Source organism: Sapajus apella, unplaced genomic scaffold (assembly GCF_009761245.1).
Source record: "Sapajus apella isolate SASKATOON/1434 unplaced genomic scaffold, GSC_monkey_1.0 scaffold13, whole genome shotgun sequence".
NCBI lineage: Eukaryota > Metazoa > Chordata > Mammalia > Primates > Cebidae > Sapajus > Sapajus apella.
Window position 1 is genome coordinate 8,408,413 of NW_022436953.1, and position 26,131 is coordinate 8,434,543.

Below are 26,131 nucleotides of genomic sequence, written 5' to 3' on the forward strand. Positions count from 1 at the left end.
CACAAGGAGAAATATGCATAATTGCTATTATATTCATTTCTGTTACTAGTCTTGAGGCATAGTTGATAGACCACCTTCTTCAGCTACCCATTTGATATTTCTTTTGCCCTTAGCAAATACCTCAGAGGGTGAAGAATTTCCACCGCGTGATGTGATAGAATAATTCAAGCCATCATTCCTGGAGAATCTTAGTCCTTTATTAGTTCTGCCTTTACCACTGTAGTCTTCTGTTAACTTGTACTTCAGGACTTGAAAACAATAGGAGCACTTGAAATTAATAAGAGGCATAATAATAATAATAGGTTTCAGACATTATTTTCTTTGTCCTAATTGCAAAACACCCTCTCTCTTTTCCTTGACAATAGGGCCAAATCGTCCCAACTGGCAAGTAACCCCTTCATTAATCTGTTTGTTCAGTGGTAGCATGAGAAGCTAAAAACAGATGGATATTACTTTCAGCTTCCAGTTCAATACAACAGGTGTGGCCAGGCATGGTGGCTCACACCTGTAATCCCAGCACCTTGGGAGGCCAAGGTGGGCAGATCATCTGTGATCAGGAGTTCAAGACCAGCCTGGTCAACATGGTGAAATTGTCTCTACTAAAAATACAAAAATTAGCCAGGCATGGTGGCACATGCCTGGAATTCCAGCGACTTAGGAGGCTAAGACAGGAGAATTGCTTGAACCCAGGAGACAGAGGTTGCAGTGAGCCAAGATCACACCATTGCACCCTAACCTGGGCAACAAGAGTGAAACTCTGTCTCAAACAAACAAACAGGTATTTTGCCTCTTGGTGACAATGCCCTCCTTGGGAAGCAAGACTTCTTTACTAACAGAGCCCAAGTTGTGGGGACATGAAGAAAATACTCTGTGGTGTCTTTCTGGGTGTGATAAGGAGAGATGTCACTCCCACTTTTGGTTGTTGATATTCAGACCTTTAAATAAATGGGGGGAAAAAAAAAGATATTCAGACCTTGGTATTTGGACCATGTTTTGGTTGGACCCACATCCTAGAGGATAGCACCACGGCTTCACATGGGTGTCAGCTCCCAGCTGGTACAGTCATTGAGTCTTCACAAGTCCATTCAACCATCATATCAGTCCAGGTGCTTGAGGTGATCATGTTTGTGGTAAGACCAGTGAATTCCATGGACATGCCAGGGACTGTATTTCATTTGCGTGAAATGAGTTTCTTTGTTAGAGGTAATGTTGTATGGGACACCATGACAGTGAATAAGTCAATCTGAAATTGAAATATTTGATGCTAGCATGATCACTACAGGCAGGGAAAGCAATTCCAGTGAGAAGAAATTGCCGTCTCTGAGATGAGAGGGGTGCCGTGCAATCAACCTGCCACCACACACGATGTTGAGACTCAGCATTGGTTTTTTTTACGTTGGCAGATTGGGAACTCAGCAGTGATTATTTCCACATCAGCCTTGGTGAGGGAGATTCCATGGTGAGCCTAAGGAAAGCCTCTATCTCTGCCACAGCGGCCACTCTATATAGGAGCTCACAGAGCAAACACAGGTATAACTGGGGAAAGAGGCTCTGTGGTCTCAAAAGAAGATGACATCCTGTCCATCTGATGCTTGACAGTCTCTGTAGTAAACACCATGTGGTGAGCATTCACACAGGACACAAATATCCCTTGTGCCAATTTCAAGAGGCCCAAACAGACTGGTTTTTCTGCCTCATTTCACTGATTCCTAAATGCTGATATGCCCCAGCCGTCAATCCTCATAGCTCTACTCAATCCACACTTGGTCTTTTAGTGACTGAATCTAGATTCATGTCTTACATGTCCATCCAATCACTGACAACTCCCAAACTGGTATTTCTAGCCTAGACTCTCTTGACTTCAGACTCATTTATCTAGCTCACTGTTTGACTTCTCCATTTGAATGTCTCTTAGTCATTTCAAAATTAACGTCTAAAGCTCAACTTTTAATATTTCCTCCAAACCTTCTTTTCTCATGGTCCTCATCTCATGAGACAGCAGTTCCATGCTTCCAGCCACTTGGGCTCAAATGCTGAGAGTCGTCCTTGATTATTCTCTTATGTTCACATCTTATATCTAATTTGTCAGCAAATCTCCTTGGCTCTATCTTTAAAATATATTTGGATCCTGGCCCTCTTCACCTGTCTCCCCCATTGCTGTTACTCTGGCCCAGTCCACACTGCATTTTCCCTGGAATTTCCCCTGCATTTCCCCATCATGGCCTTTCTAAACACAGCAACCTGAGTGACCTGATTGAAGTCCTCCATGTAAATCCTCTGGTGGCTTCCCATCTCACTTGGAGTAAGAACCAAGGTTCTTGCAGTGCTTCTCAAGGCCCAGTGAGATCTTTCTCCCAACATCTCCCTCACCTCACTTCCAGCTTTATTAACTTCTTGTTGTTCGTTGGTTATGCCAGGTACACTCCTGCCTTTGGATGTTTGTATCTGCTGCTACTTCTGCCTGTCATCTGCTGCTACTTCTGCCTGTCATATTTATTACCAAAAGAGCCATGTGACTTCATCCTTCACCTCATTCAGGATTTTAAGTGTCAATTTCTCATAGAGGCCTTTTCTGAGCTCCTTATTTACCTCTACAACCTTCATTTCCTACCTGCCACTCCACAGCCCACCCTGGAACCACCCCTGCATGTTTGCACTTTTTTTTTTTTTTTTTTTTTTTTTTTGAGACGGAGTTTCGCTCTTGTTACCCAGGCTGGAGTGCAATGGCGCGATCTCGGCTCACCGCAACCTCCGCCTCCCGGGTTCAGGCAATTCTCCTGCCTCAGCCTCCTGAGTAGCTGGGATTACAGGCACGCGCCACCATGCCCAGCTAATTTTTTGTAGTTTTAGTAGAGACGGGGTTTCACCATGTTGACCAGGATGCTCTCGATCTCTTGACCTCGTGATCCACCCGCCTTGGCCTCCCAAAGTGCTGGGATTACAGGCGTGAGCCACCGCACCCAGCCGTGTGTTTGCACTTTTTAATGTATTTCTTATTTTTTATTTCTCTTATTTCCTGCTTATTTTTTTCCCCATAGAACTCACTGCCATTTGACTACTGCATTGGTTACCTATTTATTTGTTGTTTTTTTTTTTTTTGTCTGCTAGGATATAAATTTCATGAGGGCAGAGAGGCTGGTTCTTCACTGCTGATTCCACAGCACTTGGCAAAAAGGAAGTGTGTCATACATATTAGTTTGGTGAATGAATGCAAAAATTATGAGGACCTGAAATTGGTCAATGCAGTGTACCCCAACACATTTCAGGAGACTTGATTTGCTTGCTATGGGTAAGATGAGAAAGGAATCATGCTGAATCACAGAGTTGGTAATACTCCCCTAAACAAACCAGGGAAAGGGGTTAACAGTTTTGTAAAATTTCTTGCATCAGACACTGACAAAGTCGGTATCTCTTGTACTATTAATAATTCCTTGTCTTCCCAACTAGATTATAAACTCATGGTGTACAGTGGGCACTGTTTATCTTATTCTGGACATCCAATTGGTGTCCAGACATTCTCATACTGTGGGTCAGTTGGGTTCTGAACTATAGATGTTTGATTTCTACTCCCTGCAGGGGAGGCTTCTCTAGGTGGGAGGAAGATGTCAAGACTCACAAGACCATGCTGAGACTTAACATACACTCCTGCAAGCAGTTCCCGAAGTGTATGTTTTAGTAACTTTCTTGCTTATGTTACCGTTGTCTACCACTTCTGGTAAAGAAAGTCAATGAGTCCTATTCCACTTGGCTGAAAGCAAAGAATTAATCAGGTCCAGGCAGGAGTGAGGTCATAAGAGTGAGGGTACCTGGAGGTGGATGTGCAGAGAGCCCTATGGATTTAAAGGCACCAATATTTTAGGAAGGTTTAATGAACTAAAGTAATTTTCCTTCAGAGTAAAATTCTACAGGCATTAAAGGTCCTCACTTCACTGAATGTGCTTACGGGCCAGAGCATCCTAGTGATTTATGAATTTGCAGATTACGCATTATCCTTTCAGAGGACAGGAATCCCCTGGGGCTTTCTGCCTGCCTTCCAAAGCTGAGTGGAGGTGTCAGGTGAGAACAGTGGCTCTGATTTGCAGTCTTCTGTATTGCAGTTAGTGTCTAGAATGGTTGAACATTTTTTTAAGAAAGATTTCAGCAACTCTAGAAACCGAAACCCTTCCATCAAATATGAGCAACTAGGAGCCCTTGTCTCCTGAAGAAGGACTGTCACACTCATAACTCATGTTTGCAAAGTACAGCTTATGAAGCAAGCTGGCATCCCTTATTTGTTTGAATCAGCAATGCTGTGAGCATGGCAGGAAAGTTTACCATTACCCCATTTCAGTAAAACATGACCAGTTCTGAAAATGTTCATGAGTTGTTTAGGTTTATGTAGGAGCGTGTGCCAAGGCTGATTTCTTGAGTCCAGCCCTCTGGTTTCAGATGCTTGAAAGATCTGACATCTTATTTGAAATAACACTGTTCATACATCTCTTACATGTGACCTTGCAAGCTCCATCCAGGAGGCAGAGGGTGAGTGAGTTTGGACTGGGAGATATTTAGGATTCTTGAATGGAATAGAGACTGAAACTTCAGAGTGTGGGTACTTCCTGTTACATAGAAAATGGGATGTGTATACTCACATCAAGACTACAGCAACCATTTAAAAAAATCACTTTACTACCAAGATTCTTATATTGTGGTTGGCATTGGGCAGGAATAGATGAATCAAAGAGAGAAAAAGTGAGAAATAAAGGCATTAGTTGCTAGTATTGGGTGTATCTGAAGCTGGCTTCAGCATTCGGGGACAAAAAAGCCACTAGGTTCTTGAGGACACGAAAATTGGAGGTGGATGCTCAACAAAGATAGCACCAACTGACCTGAAGGAGGTCACAGTCTAACAGGGAAGACAGACATACAGAGAAATCATATTATCCCACTATAACAAAAGCTGTAAGAGATGTATGAACAGTGTTATTTCAAATAAGATGTCAGATGCCAATTTAAAATAGTTATATGTACCTGATTTTGTAAGAGGCCAGCTATGTCCCTTATTGCCACCTTATTTATGGTGGTCCCTTATAATATAGTCTCCTATTATAACCAACCTCTTCACTCTTGTAAAACTCTTAATCAAATCATTGTTGACCACATCAAGTGCAATTCCACTCTCCTTCTCGCCCTTCCATTGTTCTTTGTGCCTTGTTTCCCACCTTGGCCCAGGCTTGCTGTGTCTCTGAGTGGATTCTGCATATATCATGGTGCACTCAACACAGCCCATACTGCTCCATCTCCATGCAGCTTCTCATAACTAGAATGCTGCCCTACCCCCTGCTCTTTTCTATCTACCCAGTCCAAATTAAAAAGAGAAAAAGAAATAAAGCGGATGAGCTCCATTTCAGTATACAGAAATTCTTACCACGCTTTAAGACCCAGCTCATATAACCTCTCCTTCATGAAGACTTTGTTAATCACATTTTCTGGACTTAATTGCTTCCTCTTCTCAAATATTATAGCACATTACCCATACCTTTCTCCTACATTTATCATCTCATCCCTTCTTTTACTGCCATGTATTTATAATTCATCCAAAGGACCTTGTATAGTACCTGCCATGTGTCAGCCATTGGGCTCGGTGGTAAGAATGCAGAGCCAAATGAGACCTGATTTCTGACCTGAAGGAGGTCACAGTCCAACAGGGAAGACAGACATACAGAGAAATCATATTATCCCACTATGACAAAAGCTCTAAGAGATATATGAACAGTGTTTTCCAAATAAGATATCGGATGCCAATTTAAAATAGTTATATGTACCCATATGTACTTGCATAAATGTAATTTTGCAGCTACGTGCACACACACACACACACACACACTTTTCTGCTATTCTCTCTGTGTGTATATGTGTATGCAGCTTGTAAGAAGAGAGAAGTGCTATTACTCATGAATTATTCCAATTTATTTTCATTTCTCCTTCTGTCTAAAATCCCCCCAGGATCATAACCAGTTAGGTCAAAAAGGTACTATTTTGACAAAGCTTATTTGGTAAACCTGAGTCTCCCAACAATTTGCCTAGTTCTTGTCTTATTACACATCTGTTTTCTATTTCTCTCTCTAAGAACAAAGAAAACAAAAGTTATCTTTATCCCTGGGCCTTGAGCCCTAGATCTCTTCCATTTGCAGAATTTAGCAGGTGTCTTTTTAGTTCACCTAAGAGGTGCTCAGTAAATATTTGTGGAATTCATGAATGAATGATACACTCCTTGAGGGCAAGGGTGTGTTTTTCTTCTCTCTGTATTTCTGTTCATTGCCATGCACAGAAGCCCGCATAAATGCTCGCTGAGTGTAGTAGCATTGCATTAGAGCAGAACAGGCATGGTTGAGTCAGACAGGCATGGGCAGAAATGCTGGCTCTGACTCTTGCTGGTTGTGTGTTGTGGGGGCAGTTTGTTTAACCCTTGGGCTTGTTTCTTTATCTGTAAAATGGGAGATATTATATAATACCTGCTCTGTTTCAAAGGCTTTTTTTTTGTGAGGATTGAGAATTGCCCAGTGTAGTACTTAGCACATAGTAGGAGTGCAATTAATGTTAGCTCCTGCTTTTCCTTCTTTGAATCTGAGTCCCATTCTCATTCTGGGTCCGTCAGCTGGAGGGGAATCAAGTCAGGCTTTGCTGTAGATCCAGGACTACTCTCTCCACTGTCCTGCTGACCACATCCATTCCTTTGGGTTTCCTGAGCCACACTCTCATCTCTTTCTTGTCTAAGCACTTGTCCAACAGCCTGGGGCTTGTTAGGTGGGTTTATTGCATCTGCTTTCAGTGTTCTTCCCTGATAATTCACTCCTTCTCAGTAGCCTTTGGAAGGCTCTGAGTGGTGGGAGAGGACAGGGGTGGGCAGGCTTTCTCTTGCTCTTGGTTTTGTTTGCTTGGCATAGAATGTCTTAAGTCTGAAAGTTACGTTGTCATCTCTTCATGGCTCTATTAATGTCCTTCTGTGCTGGGCTCCAAAGCAGGGGGGAAGGAGCTTTCAGCCTATAACTCTCGGTGTTTTGACTTTTCCTCTAGGGAATGCTGGTGTGAACTCGCTGAGGTATCCTCCTCATACGTGTCATACTGCCTGCTTTACTCATAAGGTTAAATTCAATGTAAAGGAAGCAGCGTTTTGCTAGATTAGGATCTCCCCATGATGGAGTAGGTGGTGTCACTGTAGCACAGAGGTGAGAAAGGAAACATGGTATGATGGAGCCTTTCTGGAATTGTGGTCCTCTGGTTGCCACAAGAATATTTTTGAACCCTACTCAGGGTCCATCGAGTCAGACTTGCTGGGGGTGGGCCATGGAATCAGCATTTAACAGGCTCGCCAGCGGCTGTTATACTCCAGCTTTCATGGAATGGGAAGAGCACTACCTTGGGGGCACTTGGTGAAGGTCAGACATTGCTGAGGCTTGACCTTGAATCATATTCCTTTTTGGGGGGGCTCCATTTTTTTCACCTATAAAATGAAAGCAACAGGCTGGCTTAATAGCATCTCCGGCTGAAGTCTATGATTTACCAACACAACATCAATATCTTTCATTTGCTCAAAAATGATTATTTTGTAAGAACCTTCGATATGCCGAGCTTGTCTGTGAAGGAGACAGAATTACCAAACACAATCCTGACCTTGAGTTGTTTAGACTATAGTTGAGAAGGCCACTCATGTAACATCCAGAAACTATCAAGATAGTGTTTGTGATAAATTGCATGACTCCATTTTAAGCAAAATAGGACTTCACAGGAGAGAACATTTTTGACGTCTGGGATAATCCTGGGAGGCCACCTGAAAGGGGTGGGCTTTGGACTCTCCAACATCAGGCAGGCAGGTACAGGGGAGAATGAAAGGATAGGGCACAGGCAGTGATGTAATGATACAGGATGAAAGAAAGCAGAGATGTGAGAATGTGTTTGTCTCACCTGAGATACCTTGAAAGACTTAGATTGTTTAAAACAGAGGACAGATTTTTACAAACTGGAAAAATGGTTGGGAGAGTATGTATGGGCCAGACTGTGGAGGCTAAGTGTGCCAGTCTAAGAAGTCCGGATTTCATCCTTTGGGAGAGGAAGCCTAGTAAAGGTTTCTGATCAAGAAAATGCATGAATTAAGAGGTAAAATTGAAACCATCTACCATGAAGGCAGAAATAATATTCATAGAGATGTGGAAGGATATGTTAGTCTGAATTCTCCAGGAAGCAGACATGAAGATGAAATAAGATATCTGAGAAACTTATTAGGAAAAACGCCTGTGAGAGAAAATGGAAAAGGAACCAGAGCAGACTGGGACAACTGCTGGGCCGAGATAGAGATCTGGCCCCCCAGTGAAGGAAATGGGTAAGGAAGGCAGGCAGGCTGGCTGGGAGCATCTCAGACCACAGAGGTTCTGTGGAACGTTCAGCAAGGCTATTAGGAGATCTTAGCATCAATGTCATGCATCAGCGGAGTCCTGTCACCCAGGAATGTGTCTGCCTCGTATTCCTGTTGCTTGTAACCATTGGCCAAGAGCAGCTTTTGTGGGGTGTGGACTTGGCAAAAAGGTAGCAATGAATTTCAGAGTACAACAGCTTGAGTGCTTAGTCAATTATGTTTCCTGCAGGGGGAGATCTGAGAGGCACGTTCTCATGGCAGCTACTGAGGGGAAGGAGAAACTAAGGAGATTGTATTCTCTTGGATGGTTTAGCTACAGAATGCCTGTGTCTTTGCTCGTGATGTTTCTTCTGTGTAACGACACTTCAGCATCCCCCTTTAGCTAGTTAATTTCTACTCTTTCTAGGTATTAATTTGGGTTTCACCATTAGAAACCCTTCCCTGACCTCTTTTTCTAATTTCTGTATTTGGTGACTCAACATTCCCCACTTTTCTCTGCATTCCCCACCACAGCACCTATCACTCTGTATCGGGATTGCCTGCTCATTTCTTAGGTTTCTCCCCTACTGGATTAGACTGTGAGCTTCTAGAGGGAAGAATCTGGATCTTTTATTTCTTCATCCCCCATGTATAGCCCAGTGGCCAGAATATTGTAGTCATTTAATAGAAGAAGAAAGGAAATGATGGAAGGAGGGAGGGAAAAAAGTAGGGTGGCCCAGGCTTTGAGTAAGGAGAAGAGTTTTCCAGATCCAGTGGTTAGAAGCTCTGCTAATCAAGTGAAACTCTTATCCTCATCATCTCTTTCTTCATTCTACATGGATTTTACACTTTTTGGAGGCATGTTCCCTAAAGGCTTGATGTTGGAGGGAAAAAAATGAAGTGGTCTGACTTGCTCCTGCAGAGCCTGAGGTGGTCATTCTGACTCATTCCTAGTAGATCAGTTTTGGGCTTTTTTACTTTTTCCAGAATTTGGCATGGCCTGCACATACCCTCCCATACTTTTACATAGTGACTTTAAGAGTAACTTTATACGTGAAAGAAGGTCAAATGAAGGGCAGAAGAACTCTGGTGTGTGTGTGTGTGTGTGTGTGTGTGTGTGTGTGTGTGTGTGTGTACCCTATACATTGATTCAACAAACAAATTATCTGACAAGTTGCTAGACATTTGTCTGGTGAGGCTATGGATAAGTTTATTGTCTTTATTAGTCTCTGGCTTTAATAAACAAGAAAACTAGCTATGAATGGGAGAGGCAAAGATCTCTAAGTGACTGTAGAGAACGATTCTTTGCATTGGTTCCCCACCCTTGCTGTTGTGCTGTAGTAATAAGATAGGTAGCTTGGTAGAGTCTGCTGTTCTACATGTAGCCATGCCACTGATGTATGCTATTAATATATACTCTTTGATTTGTGCTGCGGTACTAGGACAGATAGCTTGGTAAATTCTACTATTCTACAAATAGCCATGCCATTGATGATGTTTCTTGCCAACCTGCCCTTCCTCATCGCAGAGAAATTGAATGTCCCAGTCACCTTTGCCACATAATTGGTCATATCGCTTGCCTTTAATTTTTTTCTTAGTTTATAAAGAAGAAATGGAAATGGGGTTGATTGACCCCATGGAGTGCTGGATGAGAATAAATCTCAAAGTGAGCATTTTGTTGTTAGTAAGTGCCATAAAAATGTTCAATATAATGGCTGATTATTTTTCTTTAATCTTAAGTGGATACCTAGAATGGGAAAGTCCCATCTCGGTAGCAGAAATTCATTATCTCAGAAGGAATTTAATGGTTGCTGTGAAAATGAACTGGAGGAAGTTAAATTGTGGAATGGGAGGGAGTAGAAAAAAGTAAAATGAGTTGTGCATTAAATTTAGATAAACACAATTATGTGTAACTGGATTATCACGCAGGCAGGCAATGTATATTATGCACCTGCGTTTTGATTAAAATTGATTCAGGTGCATGCGCTTAGCATCCTTTTATATGTGGAGTTGTGTCTAAGCCACTGTCCAGATGCATGAGAGGCAGGCGGGGCAACATCAGATAACCAAGTCCCTAGCTAGAGAAAGGGCATGGGAACAGACTGGCCAGCCCAAGATTGGTTAAGAAAACCACCAACAGGATTATAGGCAGCTTCAGCTCTCTGGTATGTCCACCTTCCTTTTGGTTTACTTAACTTCAACTGGTGTCAAGAAAGTGGTTGTGGAGTCCAATGGAGTCCAATGATCTGCTTACTCCATAGTGTGGGGGCAGATGCTGCATAGTTGAAGGCAGTTGGTGTCAGGGGATGTAGGGGGAGTAGGCCTACCTGCATTCAGGTCTTTATGCCTGCCAAGGCCCTATTGCTGGAGACACAGAATCTCTCTGAACCCCTTTTATAGATAGACAGAATCAGGCCCACTTCCCTTTTACCCTTTTAGGTTCAATTCTTTGAATAATCAGAGTCATCTCTGGATCAAAAGCAAGCTTATCATCTGATCTCTGGGTGGCCTTGGTTGTGAACAAAGCCAGCTGGCCTGTGCCTGACCTTGAAGGAGGACAGATGTGGAGAAACAACTGTCAATAGCCAATTAATTCCTGTTGGCATGTTTTATTTCAAATGCAAAGCACTGTCAGGATTAAAATAAATGCTACCAGTTACGGGGATGCATTACGTTAATAACTTTTTTCCCCTTGCTTGATCCTATAATTCCCCTCAACTCAATGGATAAATACTAAGCCCTCCTCTGGGTGATAGGAGATGCACTGTATATTGTTACAAAAACTAAAGTAAGCTTTTTCCTCCCTTTGCTCCTCTCCCCTCCCTCTATCCCCAACCCCTTGCAGGTCATACTTATCCTGACAAAGCTGTATGACTTCAACCTGGGCAGCGTGACTGAGAGTTCACTTTGGAGGTAAGTGTATTAGAGATTCTTAAGGAGCCACCCTGCCTTGGCTCACATGAGAAATGCAAGCCAAGCAGTTGGGAAGCGTGGATTGGAAGGAACCGAAGATCGTCCTCTTCCTAGAAGCCCATGTTGATGCTCCAGGTGGAACTGATGGCTCCTACCTGTGAATTCCCTTTCTGTTCTGCTTATGTCTTTTGGGACCTGTTGCACATCTGCCCTGGCCCTCTCATTGCTTCTGTGCTTTTGTAGTGTCTCATTCTACTGAAGAAGGTGTCGTCTGGCTAGAGAGATCAGACAAACATACATGAGAGAATGAGTAGAGGTTCTTGATCAGGATGCCTGCTGTAGGAGGGATTCTTGCCTTGGATGTGAGTCTTGGCCAAAGGACTGTCTTCAACCCTTTGCATCTGTAAGATTCCGTGGTTCTTGAGAAGCCAGTACCTTGGCGACAGATACATATGGGAAGAGATACAGATACAAGCCCGCATGATGGTGTTCTGATCCCCAGGCACTTTTGCCTTCAGGGGCTCCTTTCCCCATAAAATGTTATTAAAAGGTTTGTTTTACTACTACATTGGTAAAAAGACAACTGCATTAATAGCATATATTAAAACACTTTTTTTTTCCAGCTTATTCATTCTTCAGATTTTAAAATCAAACATTTTTGGGGCCTCTAAAAGTATTGTGAGCCTAGCTGCTGTACCTCTTGTGCTTAGTGGATAAGTCAGCCCTTTTAGCAATGCTTGTGCCCACGGGACAAAGGAAAAGAGGGATGTCGGTGAGTGAAGTCAGAGAGGACTTTAATAAAGCTATGAAATTGGGAGTTTCTCAGGACAGGGAATGCCCATGTGTTACACAGTCTTAGGTATACTTCCTCATGGAAGTATGCACACTTATACGACCACACTGACATGCAATCACACTGGGCGACAGCGGGTCTCATCAGGCACTGGGGGACTTGGTGCTTCACCCTCTCTGCTAGGTCCATGAGACTTCAGGTGTTGTGCATTTTCTCCCACTTATCTTGTGATGTGTCAATACTGGAGAGGAAGCTGTCACAAAAAACCATGCATATGGCTGCATCATCATGCCTGAGTCCTGCCCTCAGGGTTTCCTGGGGTTTTGGAGCAGAGGGGACTGGGCTGTGAAATGATTCTTCATCTGACCTGTTTGTTTGTAGAGAACTAGGCAGAGCTTTTCTCTAGGGAAGAGGGAGCAGTCACAGCATCTATTAAATATTTAGGGGTTAATTGCTCGTATCGACTGAGGCCTGCCTTAATTTTCACAGGATGTCTAAAACCTAATTTTGCTGCTCAGTGAAAATTGGCAGAGGTATAAGTAACCAGCATGCCTCTAACAAATGAAAGCATGACTGTTTCTTTTTTCTTTTTTTTTCCCCATTTATTTATTTTATTGCATTTTAGGTTTTGGGGTACATGTGAAGAACATGCAAGATTGTTGCATAGGTACACACATGGCAGTGTGATTTGCTGCCTTCCTCCCCATCACCTACCTCTGGCATCTCTCCCCTTGCTACCTCTCCCCAGCTCCCCACCCCCCACCGTACCTCCCCTGTTTCCCCCCAACTGACCCCAGTGTGTAGTGCTCCCCTCCCTATGTCCATGTGTTCTCATTGTTCAACACCCGCCTATGAGTGAGAGCATGTGGTGTTTGATCTTCTGCTCTTCTGTCAGTTTGCTGAGAATGATGGTTTCCAGATTCATCCATGTCCCTACAAAGGACACAAACTCATAGTTTTTGATGGCTGCATAATATTCCATGGTGTATATGTGCCACATTTTCCCTGTCCAGTCTATCATCAATGGGCATTTGGGTTGGTTCCAGGTCTTTGCTATTGTAAACAGTGCTGCAGTGAACATTCGTGTGCACATGAGCATGACTATTTCTACTCACACAGTACTTCTCAGGGAATTAGAGCCTCAGAAACATTCCTTCAAGCCCAAGCACAGTGATGCTGTATGATACTTTAAGCCTCATTCCTGTGGTGTTTGCTTGGTCAAATCATGAAACCAGCCAGAAAGTCCTATCTTTATATTGGAAAACAGCTATTCCTGGTACCCCATGTTGCAGAAAAGGTTTGGCTATTACTAGGAGCAGGTCAGGTAAGTATAGGAACCTACGCCAGTTGCTTAATGCTAGACACCTTCAAGTTACAAAGGGTGTTTCTCACAATTGTAAGTGCCAGTATGTTCATCAGCATGTACCAAGAAACAGTGTATAGCTTGGTGTCTATAAGGGTACTCTGGTGTTCAATTGCCAGGATTGAAGTCCCAGTTTGCCCGCCACCAAGCTGTGTAATTTTGGGCATTTTAGTTAATCTCTCTGTATTAGTTCCCCAGGGTTACCATAACAAACTACTACAAACTAAGTGGCTTAAAGCAACAGAAATGTCTTTTCTTACACTTCTAGAGTCCAGAAGTCTGAAATCAGGGTGCTCGGGCCACGCTCCTTCTGGAGGATCTAGGCTCCTCCTGGATAAACCAGGATGACTTTATCTTGAGACCCTTAACTTAATGGCATCTGCAAAGACTTTTTTCAAATAAGGCTCCATTACAAATTCTGGGAGTTAGGTTGGGGACATATCTTTTAAGGGAGTTTACCATTCAACTTACTTCACTGTTTCCCTGCATATAAATTGGGGATAGCACGGAACATATCTTTGCTCTAGCCACATTTTCCTTGCTGTTCCTCCAACACACCAATCACACTTTCCCAAGAGCCTTTACACTTAGATTTTTCCTCTGCCTAATGCTCCCAGGTGCCAGAGTGGACACCTTACTTCCTTCCCCTCTCTGATCTCAGGTCACCTATCATGAGGTCCTTCCCCAGGATTCTACATTTCATCACTTGGCTACATTTTTTTTCTTAGTCCTTATCACTAATTGACATGATAAATATTTACTTGTTGGTTTGTTTATCGTCTTCCCACGCCTGCTCACATCTAAGCTTGTAGAGAGAGGGAATTTTTTTCACTTTAATTCAGTGCTGTATTCTCAGCATCTAGAAGAGTATCTGGCACACAAGCGGTGCTTAATAAATGTTTGCTTAGTGAATAAATTAGTGAATGGGTTGTTTTAAAGATAAAGTGAAATAAATGTAAAAACAGTCTAGTAACTCACATGTAGGAAGTGCTTACTTAATTGTAATTATTAATGATCATCATAACCCTGTGTTTGGATAGTTTTCATTCCATTATTGACTTTGTTTTTAAGGATCTCTTGCTGCAGAGATGCATGTGCAGGAAATGATGACACCAAGGGGGTGTATTCTGTGGTCTCTAGGAATTAGCTGAGATCTTTGAGGATGAAAGTCCAGGGTTGGGGAGGGTAGAAAAGTGATTTAGAATGTTGTCCATTGTGCTAGTTGGGAGGAATTGAAATACCAATTTCTATGTAGTCAAAGATATCCTTTTATAGAAAAGATTCTCCTAGCTGGGTGTTGGCACGAAGGGAGGGATGCAGTTTGGCAAGGGGAGAAATGTCCCCACCACAAGGCAAAGTCCGGGTGAGGCTGGTCTGTGGGAGAGGATGGAGCCAGACAGGAAGCAGAGAGACCAACTGAGTGCTGGGCCAGGTTGGAAGGATGTGGGGATTGGCCAGGTTCACAGAAGGGGCCCAAGCAAAGGGAGTTACTCAAAGGGAGTTTACAGATCACAGATTCCATATGGGGTGACCTTATGGGGATTTGGAAGGCTGGTGGGTATTATGTGCCTTCCCTGTTGATCAATATCATATATGAGTATATTTTGGTGTTAGGTTTCAGGAGGTTCACGGACCTGATAAAGCCCAGTTTAGGAACCCCTGGATAGAATGTGACTGAGAAAAGGGACTGCTCCTAAGCTTTCTGGGGGTTTCCCTGTTTGCTGGGTCCTCTCTGGGAGTCTTCTACCTTTTTACTGTCTTTCCCCTGAATATTCTAAAGATCTGTATCTCCTATCCTCTTTTCCTGTCTGATAATGATGTATTTTATAGTTAGAGCCTAGAGCAGTATAATTTCCCTTCCTAATACAGTGTGCAGAGAAAAGAAACTAAATGAAACATGTACTCCTTTAGCTTCATGATTCAGCCTAACATGTTTAACCAAGTTGAAATTGAATTTGGTGATTCTTGTTCAATGTTCTGTACAACCAGGAAGCCTGGAACAGCAGTTGCCATGACAAGATGACACCCCCTGTCAGGTTGCAATGTGATACAATGATATGCCTCACTGGATTAATAATTCAGAGGCCATCTACTACTAAATAGACAAAAGACTGTTTAAAAGCATTAAATTGTCTGACAGTATCTTGTGTCCTTATGACATTCTTTCTCAAATACCTTGGTGCTCTTCTACTGGTGCTGGCCAAGGTTCTTTCTCTACCACCATCAGGGTGGTTATGTAAATTTGTCATTTAGCACAACCATCTGTTGTATCCCTTAGTCAAAGAACACTTCACCTGTAAGATATCATGTTTAGAGAATTAATGAGGCTGGGGACTGACTTGTTTAAAGGACCCAGGGCTTTCCCTGAGTTACCTGAGTAATAAGGCTGAGATTAGGAACACTCCCTGGCTCTTGATCTGAGCCTCCTTCTGCAGTGTCATATAGTAATTCTCAAAAATGGATACTCTGCAGCTAGATAGAGATAACCCTCCTATTCATGTCTCTTCCATTCCCAACAAATGTAGGCTGTTGTCATGTGGTAAGCTAGTGTTATGGACTCAAAGGGAGGACCACATTTTTCTCATTTTCATGAGAACTACATATGATGCATGGCTTGATGCCATATTTATGCCTTCTGTACTCATAGGTGCACATGCATCTCTGCCTCCCATGGCATTCATGGTCCTCAATTAGGGAAGAAGGACATCACTTTTCTCTGGAAGTGAAAACTGATAGTACCAATTAATCCACTGCCTGAGATTATTAAATATTTACTTTTGAACATATGTCCTGGTCAGGACTTATGTTTCTGACTAGTAAATCACTTATTGGACTCATTTCTTTATGTCTTGGACATGAGCACGTGGATACATAAGCAAATACAGTTTTTCAAAAAGTTTAAGTTACCCCATTTTGGAGGGAAATGAGTTAGCAAGCAATTTTCCAGCTCTGTCTGTCTGTCCCAAGCATGACTGTTTATCAAGGGTCCCTGACTGATCAGCTTCAGAACAAAATACACATGGCAAAGGAACTTCAGGTGTGAGGTCACCACAGGTATGTGGTCCCCACAGGTACAAGGTATCTGCAGGTGTAAGGTCTGTGCAGGAGCTCTCATCTGGCTACTGGACTAGGGTCCTCACAGAGGTAAATGAATTTGCAGTTGTCTAGGCGTGAGAGGAAACAGGAATCATTTGCAAAGGATGATCCCCTTCAATTGGTAGACCTTCGTTCTTCACCTCTCTCCTCTTGCTTTATTGTACCCACCCTTAGCCCAGCAGTATGGGAGCCATTCTGCTAGTAGAAAAGCAACCAGACTGCACAGCTATTCCTCCTATATGCCTGGCTTCAGGACACACCATAATTGATTATGATGTATATGAAGAGGACAGATTCCCAGGCACTTCCTGCTGGAGACCTTCCATGACCCTCCTACCTGGCCTGGAGGTTCCTCCTCTGCTTATAGCTAGGTTTATATCCTTACACCATATTGGTGATTTGCTCCTAGCCTGTGAACCTCTCAAGGACAGGGACCCTGTGCCTTAGTTGTTTCTGGATCACTGACAATGCCTAGCACTTCGACTATACTAAATAAGGGTCTGGAGACCTGACGAAAGTTTTCAATAGCCCCCAACCAATCCCAGCACCAGCCCCTCCTTGCTGTGTCCCTTTCCTTGTATTGAGTTGTCTCATACTCCTGCCACTTGGGGATTCCGTGACTTTTCATCTGGTTCACAAGCTGTTGTCTGGACTATTTATTTCCTCCCTAATTGTTGTGTCAGTGACCTTTCGTCGGGATGCTGCTTTTTAAAATAGAAAATGGAGACCTTTTGAATTTATTAATTTTTTGTTTGCCAAGAAAACCCTGATAATAATTGCTAAGACTTCCCAGAAGTTATTAGTTTACAAATTTTAATGACACTCATGATTTATTTATGCACTTCCTTCCCTCTACAGCTGCTCACCCCAATTCCTTGGTGGAATTCCTGCTGAATCTGAGTGAATTAGTGGAAACAAATCTGCAGATTGGAATGACATTTTTTTGCTAGGTTGTTAATTAAAAGCCTTCCATCCCATTCGCTAGGCTCTTCATATGTGAGGTCCCCAAGGCTGGGCTGATATAAGCTGTGAAATCCTCCCTCTAGAACTGGAATGGTCTCCTGTTTGTTTGCTGTGGTAATCAATCTGGTGGAAGCTCCTGAATGGGTCACAGAACTTTCAATTGAACAGATATTAATTGAGCATCCATTATGTAAGCAGCCCTTTGCTCATTGCTGGGAGATGCAAAGTATGTCATGATTGCTATCCTCAAGGAATGTTTCATTTGGTTGGAAGATAAGATGAATGTACATGGGAAATAACAGGCATATGCAAGAATATATGCATATCCACAAAATACAGTGCATTCTGCAATAACTGGCTGTGCTCCAGAAATACTTATATTTTTATTATTATCACCCCACTTCATTCCATAAAAAATACAAAACAATTCTAGGAATGAATCAGAGAAGAGAATAATATGGCAAATAGATTTCATTTTTCTATTTAATATATTTTATCCTATTTTTCCATTAGGATGTGTGAGTTTCTTAAAAGGAAAGACGGCTGGGTATGGTGGCTCAAAGTGCTTGTAATCCCAGCACTTTGGGAGGCTGAGTCAGGTTGGTCACCTGAGGTCAGGAGTTCAAAACCGACCTGGCCAACATGGCAAAACCCCATCTACTAAAAAGTACAAAAATTAGCCAGGCATGGTGGCAGGTGCCTGTAATCACAGCTACTTGGGAGGCTGAGGCAGGAAGAATTGTTTGAACCCAGGATGTAGAGGTTGGAGTGAGCTGAGATTACACTACTTAATTCCAGACTGGGCAACAGAATGAGACTCCATCTCAAAAAAGGAAAGAATTTCAAGTACTGGTAGTTCCCATGGTTCCTAGAAACACCTGATGATAGATGGAATTACGTGTATAGTGTTTGAAGGGGGTGGGTCTTGGATTCATACAGCCTGGATGTGAATCCCAGCTCTATTGCTTACTGGCTATACTGTCTTGAGCAATGTTTTAATCTGTTTGAGCCTCAGTTTACTTCTCCATAAAAATAGAACGATAATAGAGTCTATCTCATAGTAGGTTTTGTGGGAATTCAGTGAAATAATGCATGGATTGCAAATGCTGTCAATGTAGTCAGTATTTAATATAATAATATGGTTTGTTCATATACCCCTACCCTGTTAGCCCAGCAGCCTCAGCCAGGCTCCAGATGACAACTGTGCTGATACCTTTAGGAGGATGGGGTACAAAACAAATCTAGGCTCCAAGCATGCCTGGAAATGATACATTTCTACTTGAGAGAGAATATTCCTGTCTTCCCTTTTATGTCCTCATCTGTGTTTGGGAAAGGGTGAAGGTTAATGTATTTCTTGGTTTTCATACACCAGATGCTGCTACTGCTGCTGATTTTGGGTACAGGATGCAAAATACAACCTGATTTTCAATTTTCTCAACCTAATGTTAACTCAGTCTTTACTGGGTTTCTTTTCATGCAACTTCTGGAGGATCTAAGCCTCATTGAAAAGCTTTGCTGTCTCCCAAGTAATTAACATGGAAGGCAGGGTGGGGCCATGCATGTTTCTCAAACTTGTTGCATCCTCAGAATTACTTGTAGAACGTATTAAACATCTAAATTTATGGGTCCTACCCAAGAGATTCCAATTTAGTAAGGTTGGCCATTACTCAGGAATTTATTATTTCAAAAGCTTCAGCCAGGTGCAGTGGCTCATACCTATAATCCTAGCATTTTGGGAGGCTGAGGCAGGAAGACAGCTTGAGCTCATGAGTTTGAGACCAGCCTGGGAAACATGGTGAAACAGCATCTCTACAAAAAATGTTAAAAAATTAGCCAGGTCTGGTGGCACATGCCTGTAGTCCCAGCTATGGGGAACTGAGGCAGGAGGATCTCTTGAACCTCAGGAGGATGAGGCTGCAGTGAGCTGAGATCAGCCACTGCACTCCAGCCTGGTGACAAAGTAAGACTCTGTCTCAAAAAGAAAATAAAAGCTCCTTGGTTGATTCTGATCCTAGGTAGGATTGGGAACCACTGAACTCACCCAAGTAAGCTTGGGTTCTAGGCCAACCTCTGTTACCAGTTAATCAGATTACTTATGCCATCCTTCCGTATCCTCACAAATAAAGGTATTAGATGAAACGATCTCTCAGGTCTTTCAACTGTAAGTCCACAGTCTCTGCTACCCTGGGAAGTCAAACAGGAAGCACATACAGTATTTATGATATCCAAAAGATACATTTCCTGAGCTAACAGCACTGCTTCTGAGTATAGTCACCTTCCTTTATAAAATCTGCTGGTGAAGTTGCAATCCAAGTGTCAATAAAATAACACACTCTGCTAACTTGCTGTTCACTGATGGATATTATCCAGTTGTCAGACATTAGCCAGAGCACCTGTCCAAACTACTCAGTTTAAATTCATTAAACATAGGGAGCATCATGCAATCTATGAAAGTCTTTGTTCTGAAAAAAAATGAATGAGAAATGAGTTTGCTCTAAATATTGGGACCTCAGACATCTTACTTTGCTAGAGAATTGAGAAATGAGAACACTGGAGAAGCAGATATGGATTACAGATTTAATGTTTCCTATTTATTATGGGAAAGAGGGCTTCTTTTTATGGCCCAGTCTTTTCTTTCACTAGGCAGGACCACAGCATGCATAAATCTAGATTTTTGTCCAGTGGCTGAGAGAACGTAACACTTTTGTATGGATTGTGTCTGTGGATTGTTATTTTATGTTGTTTTCCCTTTCCTCCAAATGCAGTACCATTTTATCACAGTCATAAATAATCCTGCCATTTGGATAAAGGGTGTGAAATTCTGCCCATCCCTGTCCACAGCCTGAGCTCCCTCTCATTTCCTCAGCAGTCAATTCATTAGCCTTCTAATGACGTTAATAAGTGAACAGGATCAGACAGTCCCTTCTAAAATAACATTTATAAGTGGATGCATTTCCTTGCTCTCTAAGGTAGGCCTTAATTTATTTCCCTGCCAGATGTCCATGTGTGTAAAACTATGATAGGTGGGCCCTTGATTGTGGTTTGAAGCCAAAAAAAAAAAAAAAAAGAAAAAAAATTCAATTCACACAGAGCCTATTTTCAAGTTTATAGGAGAGTGATTTGACATATCCCATTCCTGCTTATATATATAACGACTATAAAGATTAGGTAGTCAAACTTTCATAGTTACTTTCTCATCGTTTGGCGGCCAATTACTTTATTGGACATAGTCTATAAATGCCATTAGGAGGCTTCTGGCAAAGACCACTGCCCTAGGCATTATCTGAGGGAAAAAATGTAAACTGATGAAAGACCTCTCCTCCCTGTTACATGTCTGTGAGATTTCTTTATAAGAATTACTGAGCTTAGGAAGTATTTCATATATTAATGTTGCTTCCAAGTGTTTTGTGCCCAAGTTAAAGCCAAAGCTGTCTTCCAATACATAAGGTTTTCCACGTAAAAGATTACCCCCTTCACTGCTATTATACTCTTAAACTTGTGTACTATTTTTGGTCACTGTCCACGTGAATACATGACCATTCTCATATTTCTGGGAGGAAAATAAGGCCTGCGTAATTGAACATTCCATTTCACAGATGCATCATCTGGGGCCCCTGGTGGGTTGGTGGTCAGTCGTTTCAGATCTGGGCCCCAATCTGGATCTTCCAGTTCTCAGCAACCCCTTGTCCTTGCTGTCGTATTGTTAAGCACATTTTCCTGGCCTTACTGATTTGACAACCATTCATGTTTCATATGAAATCTATGACTGAGGGACTACTTTGGGAATTAATAATGGGTTTCCTTGGATATTTATCTGATTTTCCGTTCAGGTGGATTATGAGAATCACCTGGGAAATTTAAGAAAAGTTGGTTTGCTAGGCCTTATTCTAAACCTACTGAATCAATTTCCGGGGTCAGGATTTATAAACTTAGAGTTTTAAAGAACTCCCCTCTTGATTCTGATGTGCCACTGATGTAAAGCACTTTATAGCCATCTTTGCTTCTAAAATGTCATTTGCTTCTAAAGTTGTTTTGGGTAACTCACCTGCAGCATACCACCTTTGCTACCACCCATTTTTCTTGCTGCTGGCTCAGAGTGATGAGCGTAATCATTCAAGCAGAAATCCATAGTTGTACCCTCCTCTTTATAATGACAACCATAAAGGTTAATAATTGGAATGTGCTCTGGCACTTACTAATGAGCTCACATTCTGTCAGCATCAGGGCTGTTTAATTGGGCAATTAACATTGATCTTAGGGAATGGTGCCTCAAGAGAATGGGCATGAGGTGCTGCTCCCCTGGAGTTGTGCTTGAGATAAGCCTTATGAGAGTGAGTTGGCCACCAGGAATCTAGGTTCTAGTGGGGATCATAGGACACAAAAACTGGGGAATAGTTTTCAGATGTCTTTTGAAGTCTTTCTAGTCGTAAAAGGTTTTGGGTTTCAAGTAACAGAAACCATTGCTAACTTAAGCAAGATACAGGATTTGTTGGAAGGATACTGGACTGGTTCAACATTTGGAAGAAGAGTTGAGCAGCAAAACCCCAGCAGTAACAAAATTCTAGGCATCTCCAGCAACCACAGCAGCTGAATGTCATGGATTTATTCTCTGTTCAGCTGCTTTCAGATGACAGCTGCCTTCTCTGAGGTTTAAATTTGTGGAGGAGAAAACTGAAGAGAACACTTGAGTCAAGGAGTCAAAGCTTTAACTGTATTCAGTAGGTAAGAGTTTCCTGACCCAGTTGGCCTCCTTTTTCATCTTTATGCATAGAGAGACTCGGACAATCAGCAGCAAGGCAGGGAAGGGCTCTGGGAATCCCAGACATCACAGATACCATAGGTTTCCTGATGGAATCTAGTGTACAGGTAACTTAAATATGTACATTTTTAAAGAACATCCCTCCAATTTTAATATGTATTTAAGAGACCCTCAGTTATGTGTCTGAGAATGTGCTAGGAGCTTTACTCATAAAAATACCACTTATGAAAACCTTGCAAGGGTTTTATCCCATATTGGTAGATGATGACCCAAAGGTTCTTGCCACCAGTGGGCAAAGGAGATGAAGTTTGACCTCAGGTCTGTAAAATGCCAAAATCCATGCTTGTCTCACTTGCCCATTGCTGTCTCCCCAAATAGCTTTTACCTCCCAGTTTAGTTCCTGAACACTGTCTCAGCCCGGACACTCATTTCCATATCTGTTCTCCTGAATCGTAGACAATGTACTGAAGTCCTAACAGTAGGGTCTTCATAAATGAAGATGATATGATTGGTCAGATATAATCTCTAAAATTTTTTATTTCTTGTAATGCCTTCCTCCCAACCTATTCCCACACCAAGAGATGCAAGTAGAATGCTCTTAATCATTCACAAATTCTCCATTCCTCTTAGGAAAAGTGGTGGTTGATTATAGAATACTGTATTGTCTGGGATGAGTGTGCCATTTGTGTTCACACTTTTTAAATGCAAATTATATTGAGATAATTGAATATTCACAGGCAGTTCTAAGAAATAATACAGAGAGATACTGTGTATATATTACTCAGTCCCTGTCAATATTTTGCAAAACTACAATATAATATCACTCTAGGATATTGACATTGATATAATCCACCAAGTTTATACAGATAATCTAAGGTTTAGTTGTACCCAATTTTGTTGTGTGGGGGTTTGGAGGAAGGTAGGTTTGTCTATCTACCCTCATAGTTATGATGCTGAACTGCTCTATCACCACAAGAATATCTCATCTTGCCATTTTATAATTACACCTACTTCCCTCACCCAACTCCCCTAATCGCTAAACCCTGGCAACCACTAATCTGTTCTCCATTTATAAAATTCTGTTATTTCAAAAATGTTATAGAAAGAGTCATACAGTATATAACCTTTTGAGATTGCCTTTTTTCAGCTTTTTTCATTTAGCCTAATTCCTTGGAGATTAACGTACTTCTTTGTGTATGAGTAGTTCCTTTCTATTGATGAGTAGTATTCCATGGCATGGAGGTATGACAGTTTGTTTAACCATTTATCTGTTATAACACATATAACAGTGGCGTCCCTCTATACATCTGTATGTTTATATATATACACAAATGTATATGTATACACACACACACACATAATCAGAGGCCTGTATCTAAATTGAGGGATAGATATGTATATATATAGAGAAAGATAAGAGAGAGAGCAATAGAACGGGAGAGAGACTGCTGTTATATGATATTCTGTAAGAAATAATAGAATTTTAAAACAAGGGCATAATAAAAGATATTAATTCTAGCTTTGGAGGATCAGAGGATGCTTATACCAGGAGCAGAATATGAGCTGGGTCTTGAAGGGAGAGAAAGACTTTGATGAGTGGTGTGAGGGGATGGGCATGCTAGATAAAGAGTATAGTTAGATTAAATTCAGGAGGAGACAATGTTTAGGGAAAATCTGGCAAATGGTCAGGAGGCAGTGGAGTTAAATTGTGAATGCAGTTCAGGGAAGCTGAGGAAGGAGGAAGCTAGATAGGAAGTGAAAGCCACATTGTGGAAGCCTTTGGTGCCCAACTGAGCAGTTTGGAATCTTTTCTGTGTAGTAGAGAGGAAAGAGTAAAGGTTGTAGACAGATATTGTAGAATAATTGCTGTGTTTTAGAGAGATGTGTTTAGCAAGGGTGATTTAGTATGGGGAGAAATTGTAAGCAGGGAGGAACAATTTGCACAATGTTATGACATTCTTATTGCTTTTTCCCAGTCATTCATTCATTTAATTAATTTATGCATTTATGTGTTTGCTTGTTTGCTTATTTACCTGCCAACCCTTGTAGAATCCAATGATCTGATGTTCAGTGCATCCGAAATAAGGAAGGCAGGAAGTCTAAGTTCAGAGCTTCCTTGTTTGAGGGGAAACAAAAACAACTTCCCCCAGAATAATGGAATCTCTGGCTTTCCATTGTATAAACATGGATTCTACACCATTGGGGTTAGGTGTGCTGACTGGTGTCGTTGAGTCCTACTTGGTGAGGGGCTATCAGGTACCAGGCTTCACTGGTGTACTGTACCCAGAGAAAGATCAGACATTTCGAAAATGTAGAGTCTCCCTAGGGAAACCAGGCCTCTTGTAATGGTGGGGCAGAGGATAAAGGAAGTGACGTGACTTCTTAAACTTATCCCATTTCATTCCTCAGTGTGGCTGTCTGTGAGGATATGGGTGGTGGGAGGGGGAGCATTGTAACAATGCAAACTGAAGAATTTGGAACTGGACCTAATTCTAATTTACTTTGAAACTTTGATGCTTCATATTGGCATCCTCTTCAAACCCATCCGCCTGAATGCTGTAAGCCATGAAAATGGAGATTTCATGTGTTCAACAATGAAGAAACAATGAGTTTCCAAAGCTCTAAATTTTTCTCTTTTGTGAATATTTAAATTCTTATGTAATAATTTCACTAATAAAAAATATTTTTTCTAAGCTTGTAAAACAAAGAGTACTGTTAAAAAATATCAATCATCTAAATTCCATTCAGAAATCATTATTATATTTTGGCCTATGCATACTTACATATTTATGTATTTTTACCCATTTATCTTTACCTAATTGAGATCCTCTTGATTTTCTTCTTATTTTTATGTAATGTTTGACTAAAACTATCAAAATATTTGGCAAAAAATTTTAATGTTTGCATAATAGTGTATTGTTCCATAATTTACTCAAGTATTCATCTGTTTTGGAGATTTAGATTGTTTTACAGTTTTTCACAACTTGAAAAATGTTCTGATGCGTATCTGGATACTTAAATTTTTGTTTTTATATGCATATAGAATTTTTTCCTTAAGGTAGACTTTTAGAGGATGAATTTTAAGACTCTTAGCATTCATCGTCAGATTGGTTGGTTATGAGAAGTTTACATTTCTAAAAATGCAAAAAGAAGTGTACATTTCTTAGACTTTCATCCTGGAAAAGCCAAACTCTGAAATTAGAAGAGAATAATTCACTTTGTGTATGTGGGGGTGGAGGGGTGTATATAGCACACATTCATTTACATGCTTTAGGGTACTAGTTTACCTAAAAGTATTGTAAAATTATGAGAAGACTTGGATAATCAAATCTCTGGAAATCATGCATCTCCAGACTCAAAGAAGAATGTGTCTGTCTCCTGATGACTGAAAATATCCAGGTTCATCTGATCTGATAAATTGAAAACAACAGCAGCATCAATAATAATACTTGCTTACACTTCGAGTACCATGTGCCAGGCACTAATCAAAATGCTTTACATATGTATAACTCATTGCTATAATAAACCAGAGAAAAATAGGTAAGCACTGTTACCTCATTTTACAGCTGAAAAATCTGAGGGGCAGAGAGCTTCAGTAACTTTCCTGGAGTGCTTACTAGATGGTTGAGCTGTGATTTGGATCTAAGCTCTCTGATTCTAGAGCGTGTACACTTGAGCCTCTGCAAGATAGTCCCTGAATAAGACCTGGCCTCAGTTGGAGGTTGTCATTGGGGTTCCCAACAGTGTAAGATCTACAGTCCCCTCAGTGGAAGACCTGGTGCAATACCTCATGTGAAGGGTGAAGAGTAGAATGCACTTCCTCCTGGGTGAGGCCCAAGACTCTTCCAAATGCACTGCCTGATATGGCTTCATCAA

General features: G+C 41.5%; 1 protein-coding gene across 1 annotated transcript in view; it reads left to right on the plus strand.

Annotated features, from left to right (window-relative positions):
* The window catches only part of SORCS3 (sortilin related VPS10 domain containing receptor 3), a 605,284-nt gene that overhangs the window by 186,912 nt on the left and 392,241 nt on the right, over window positions 1-26,131 (plus strand). The window contains exon 2 of the mRNA XM_032281554.1: window positions 11,214-11,281. Coding sequence (XP_032137445.1) covers window positions 11,214-11,281 — 68 coding nt within the window. The remainder of the gene's footprint in view (window positions 1-11,213; window positions 11,282-26,131) is intronic.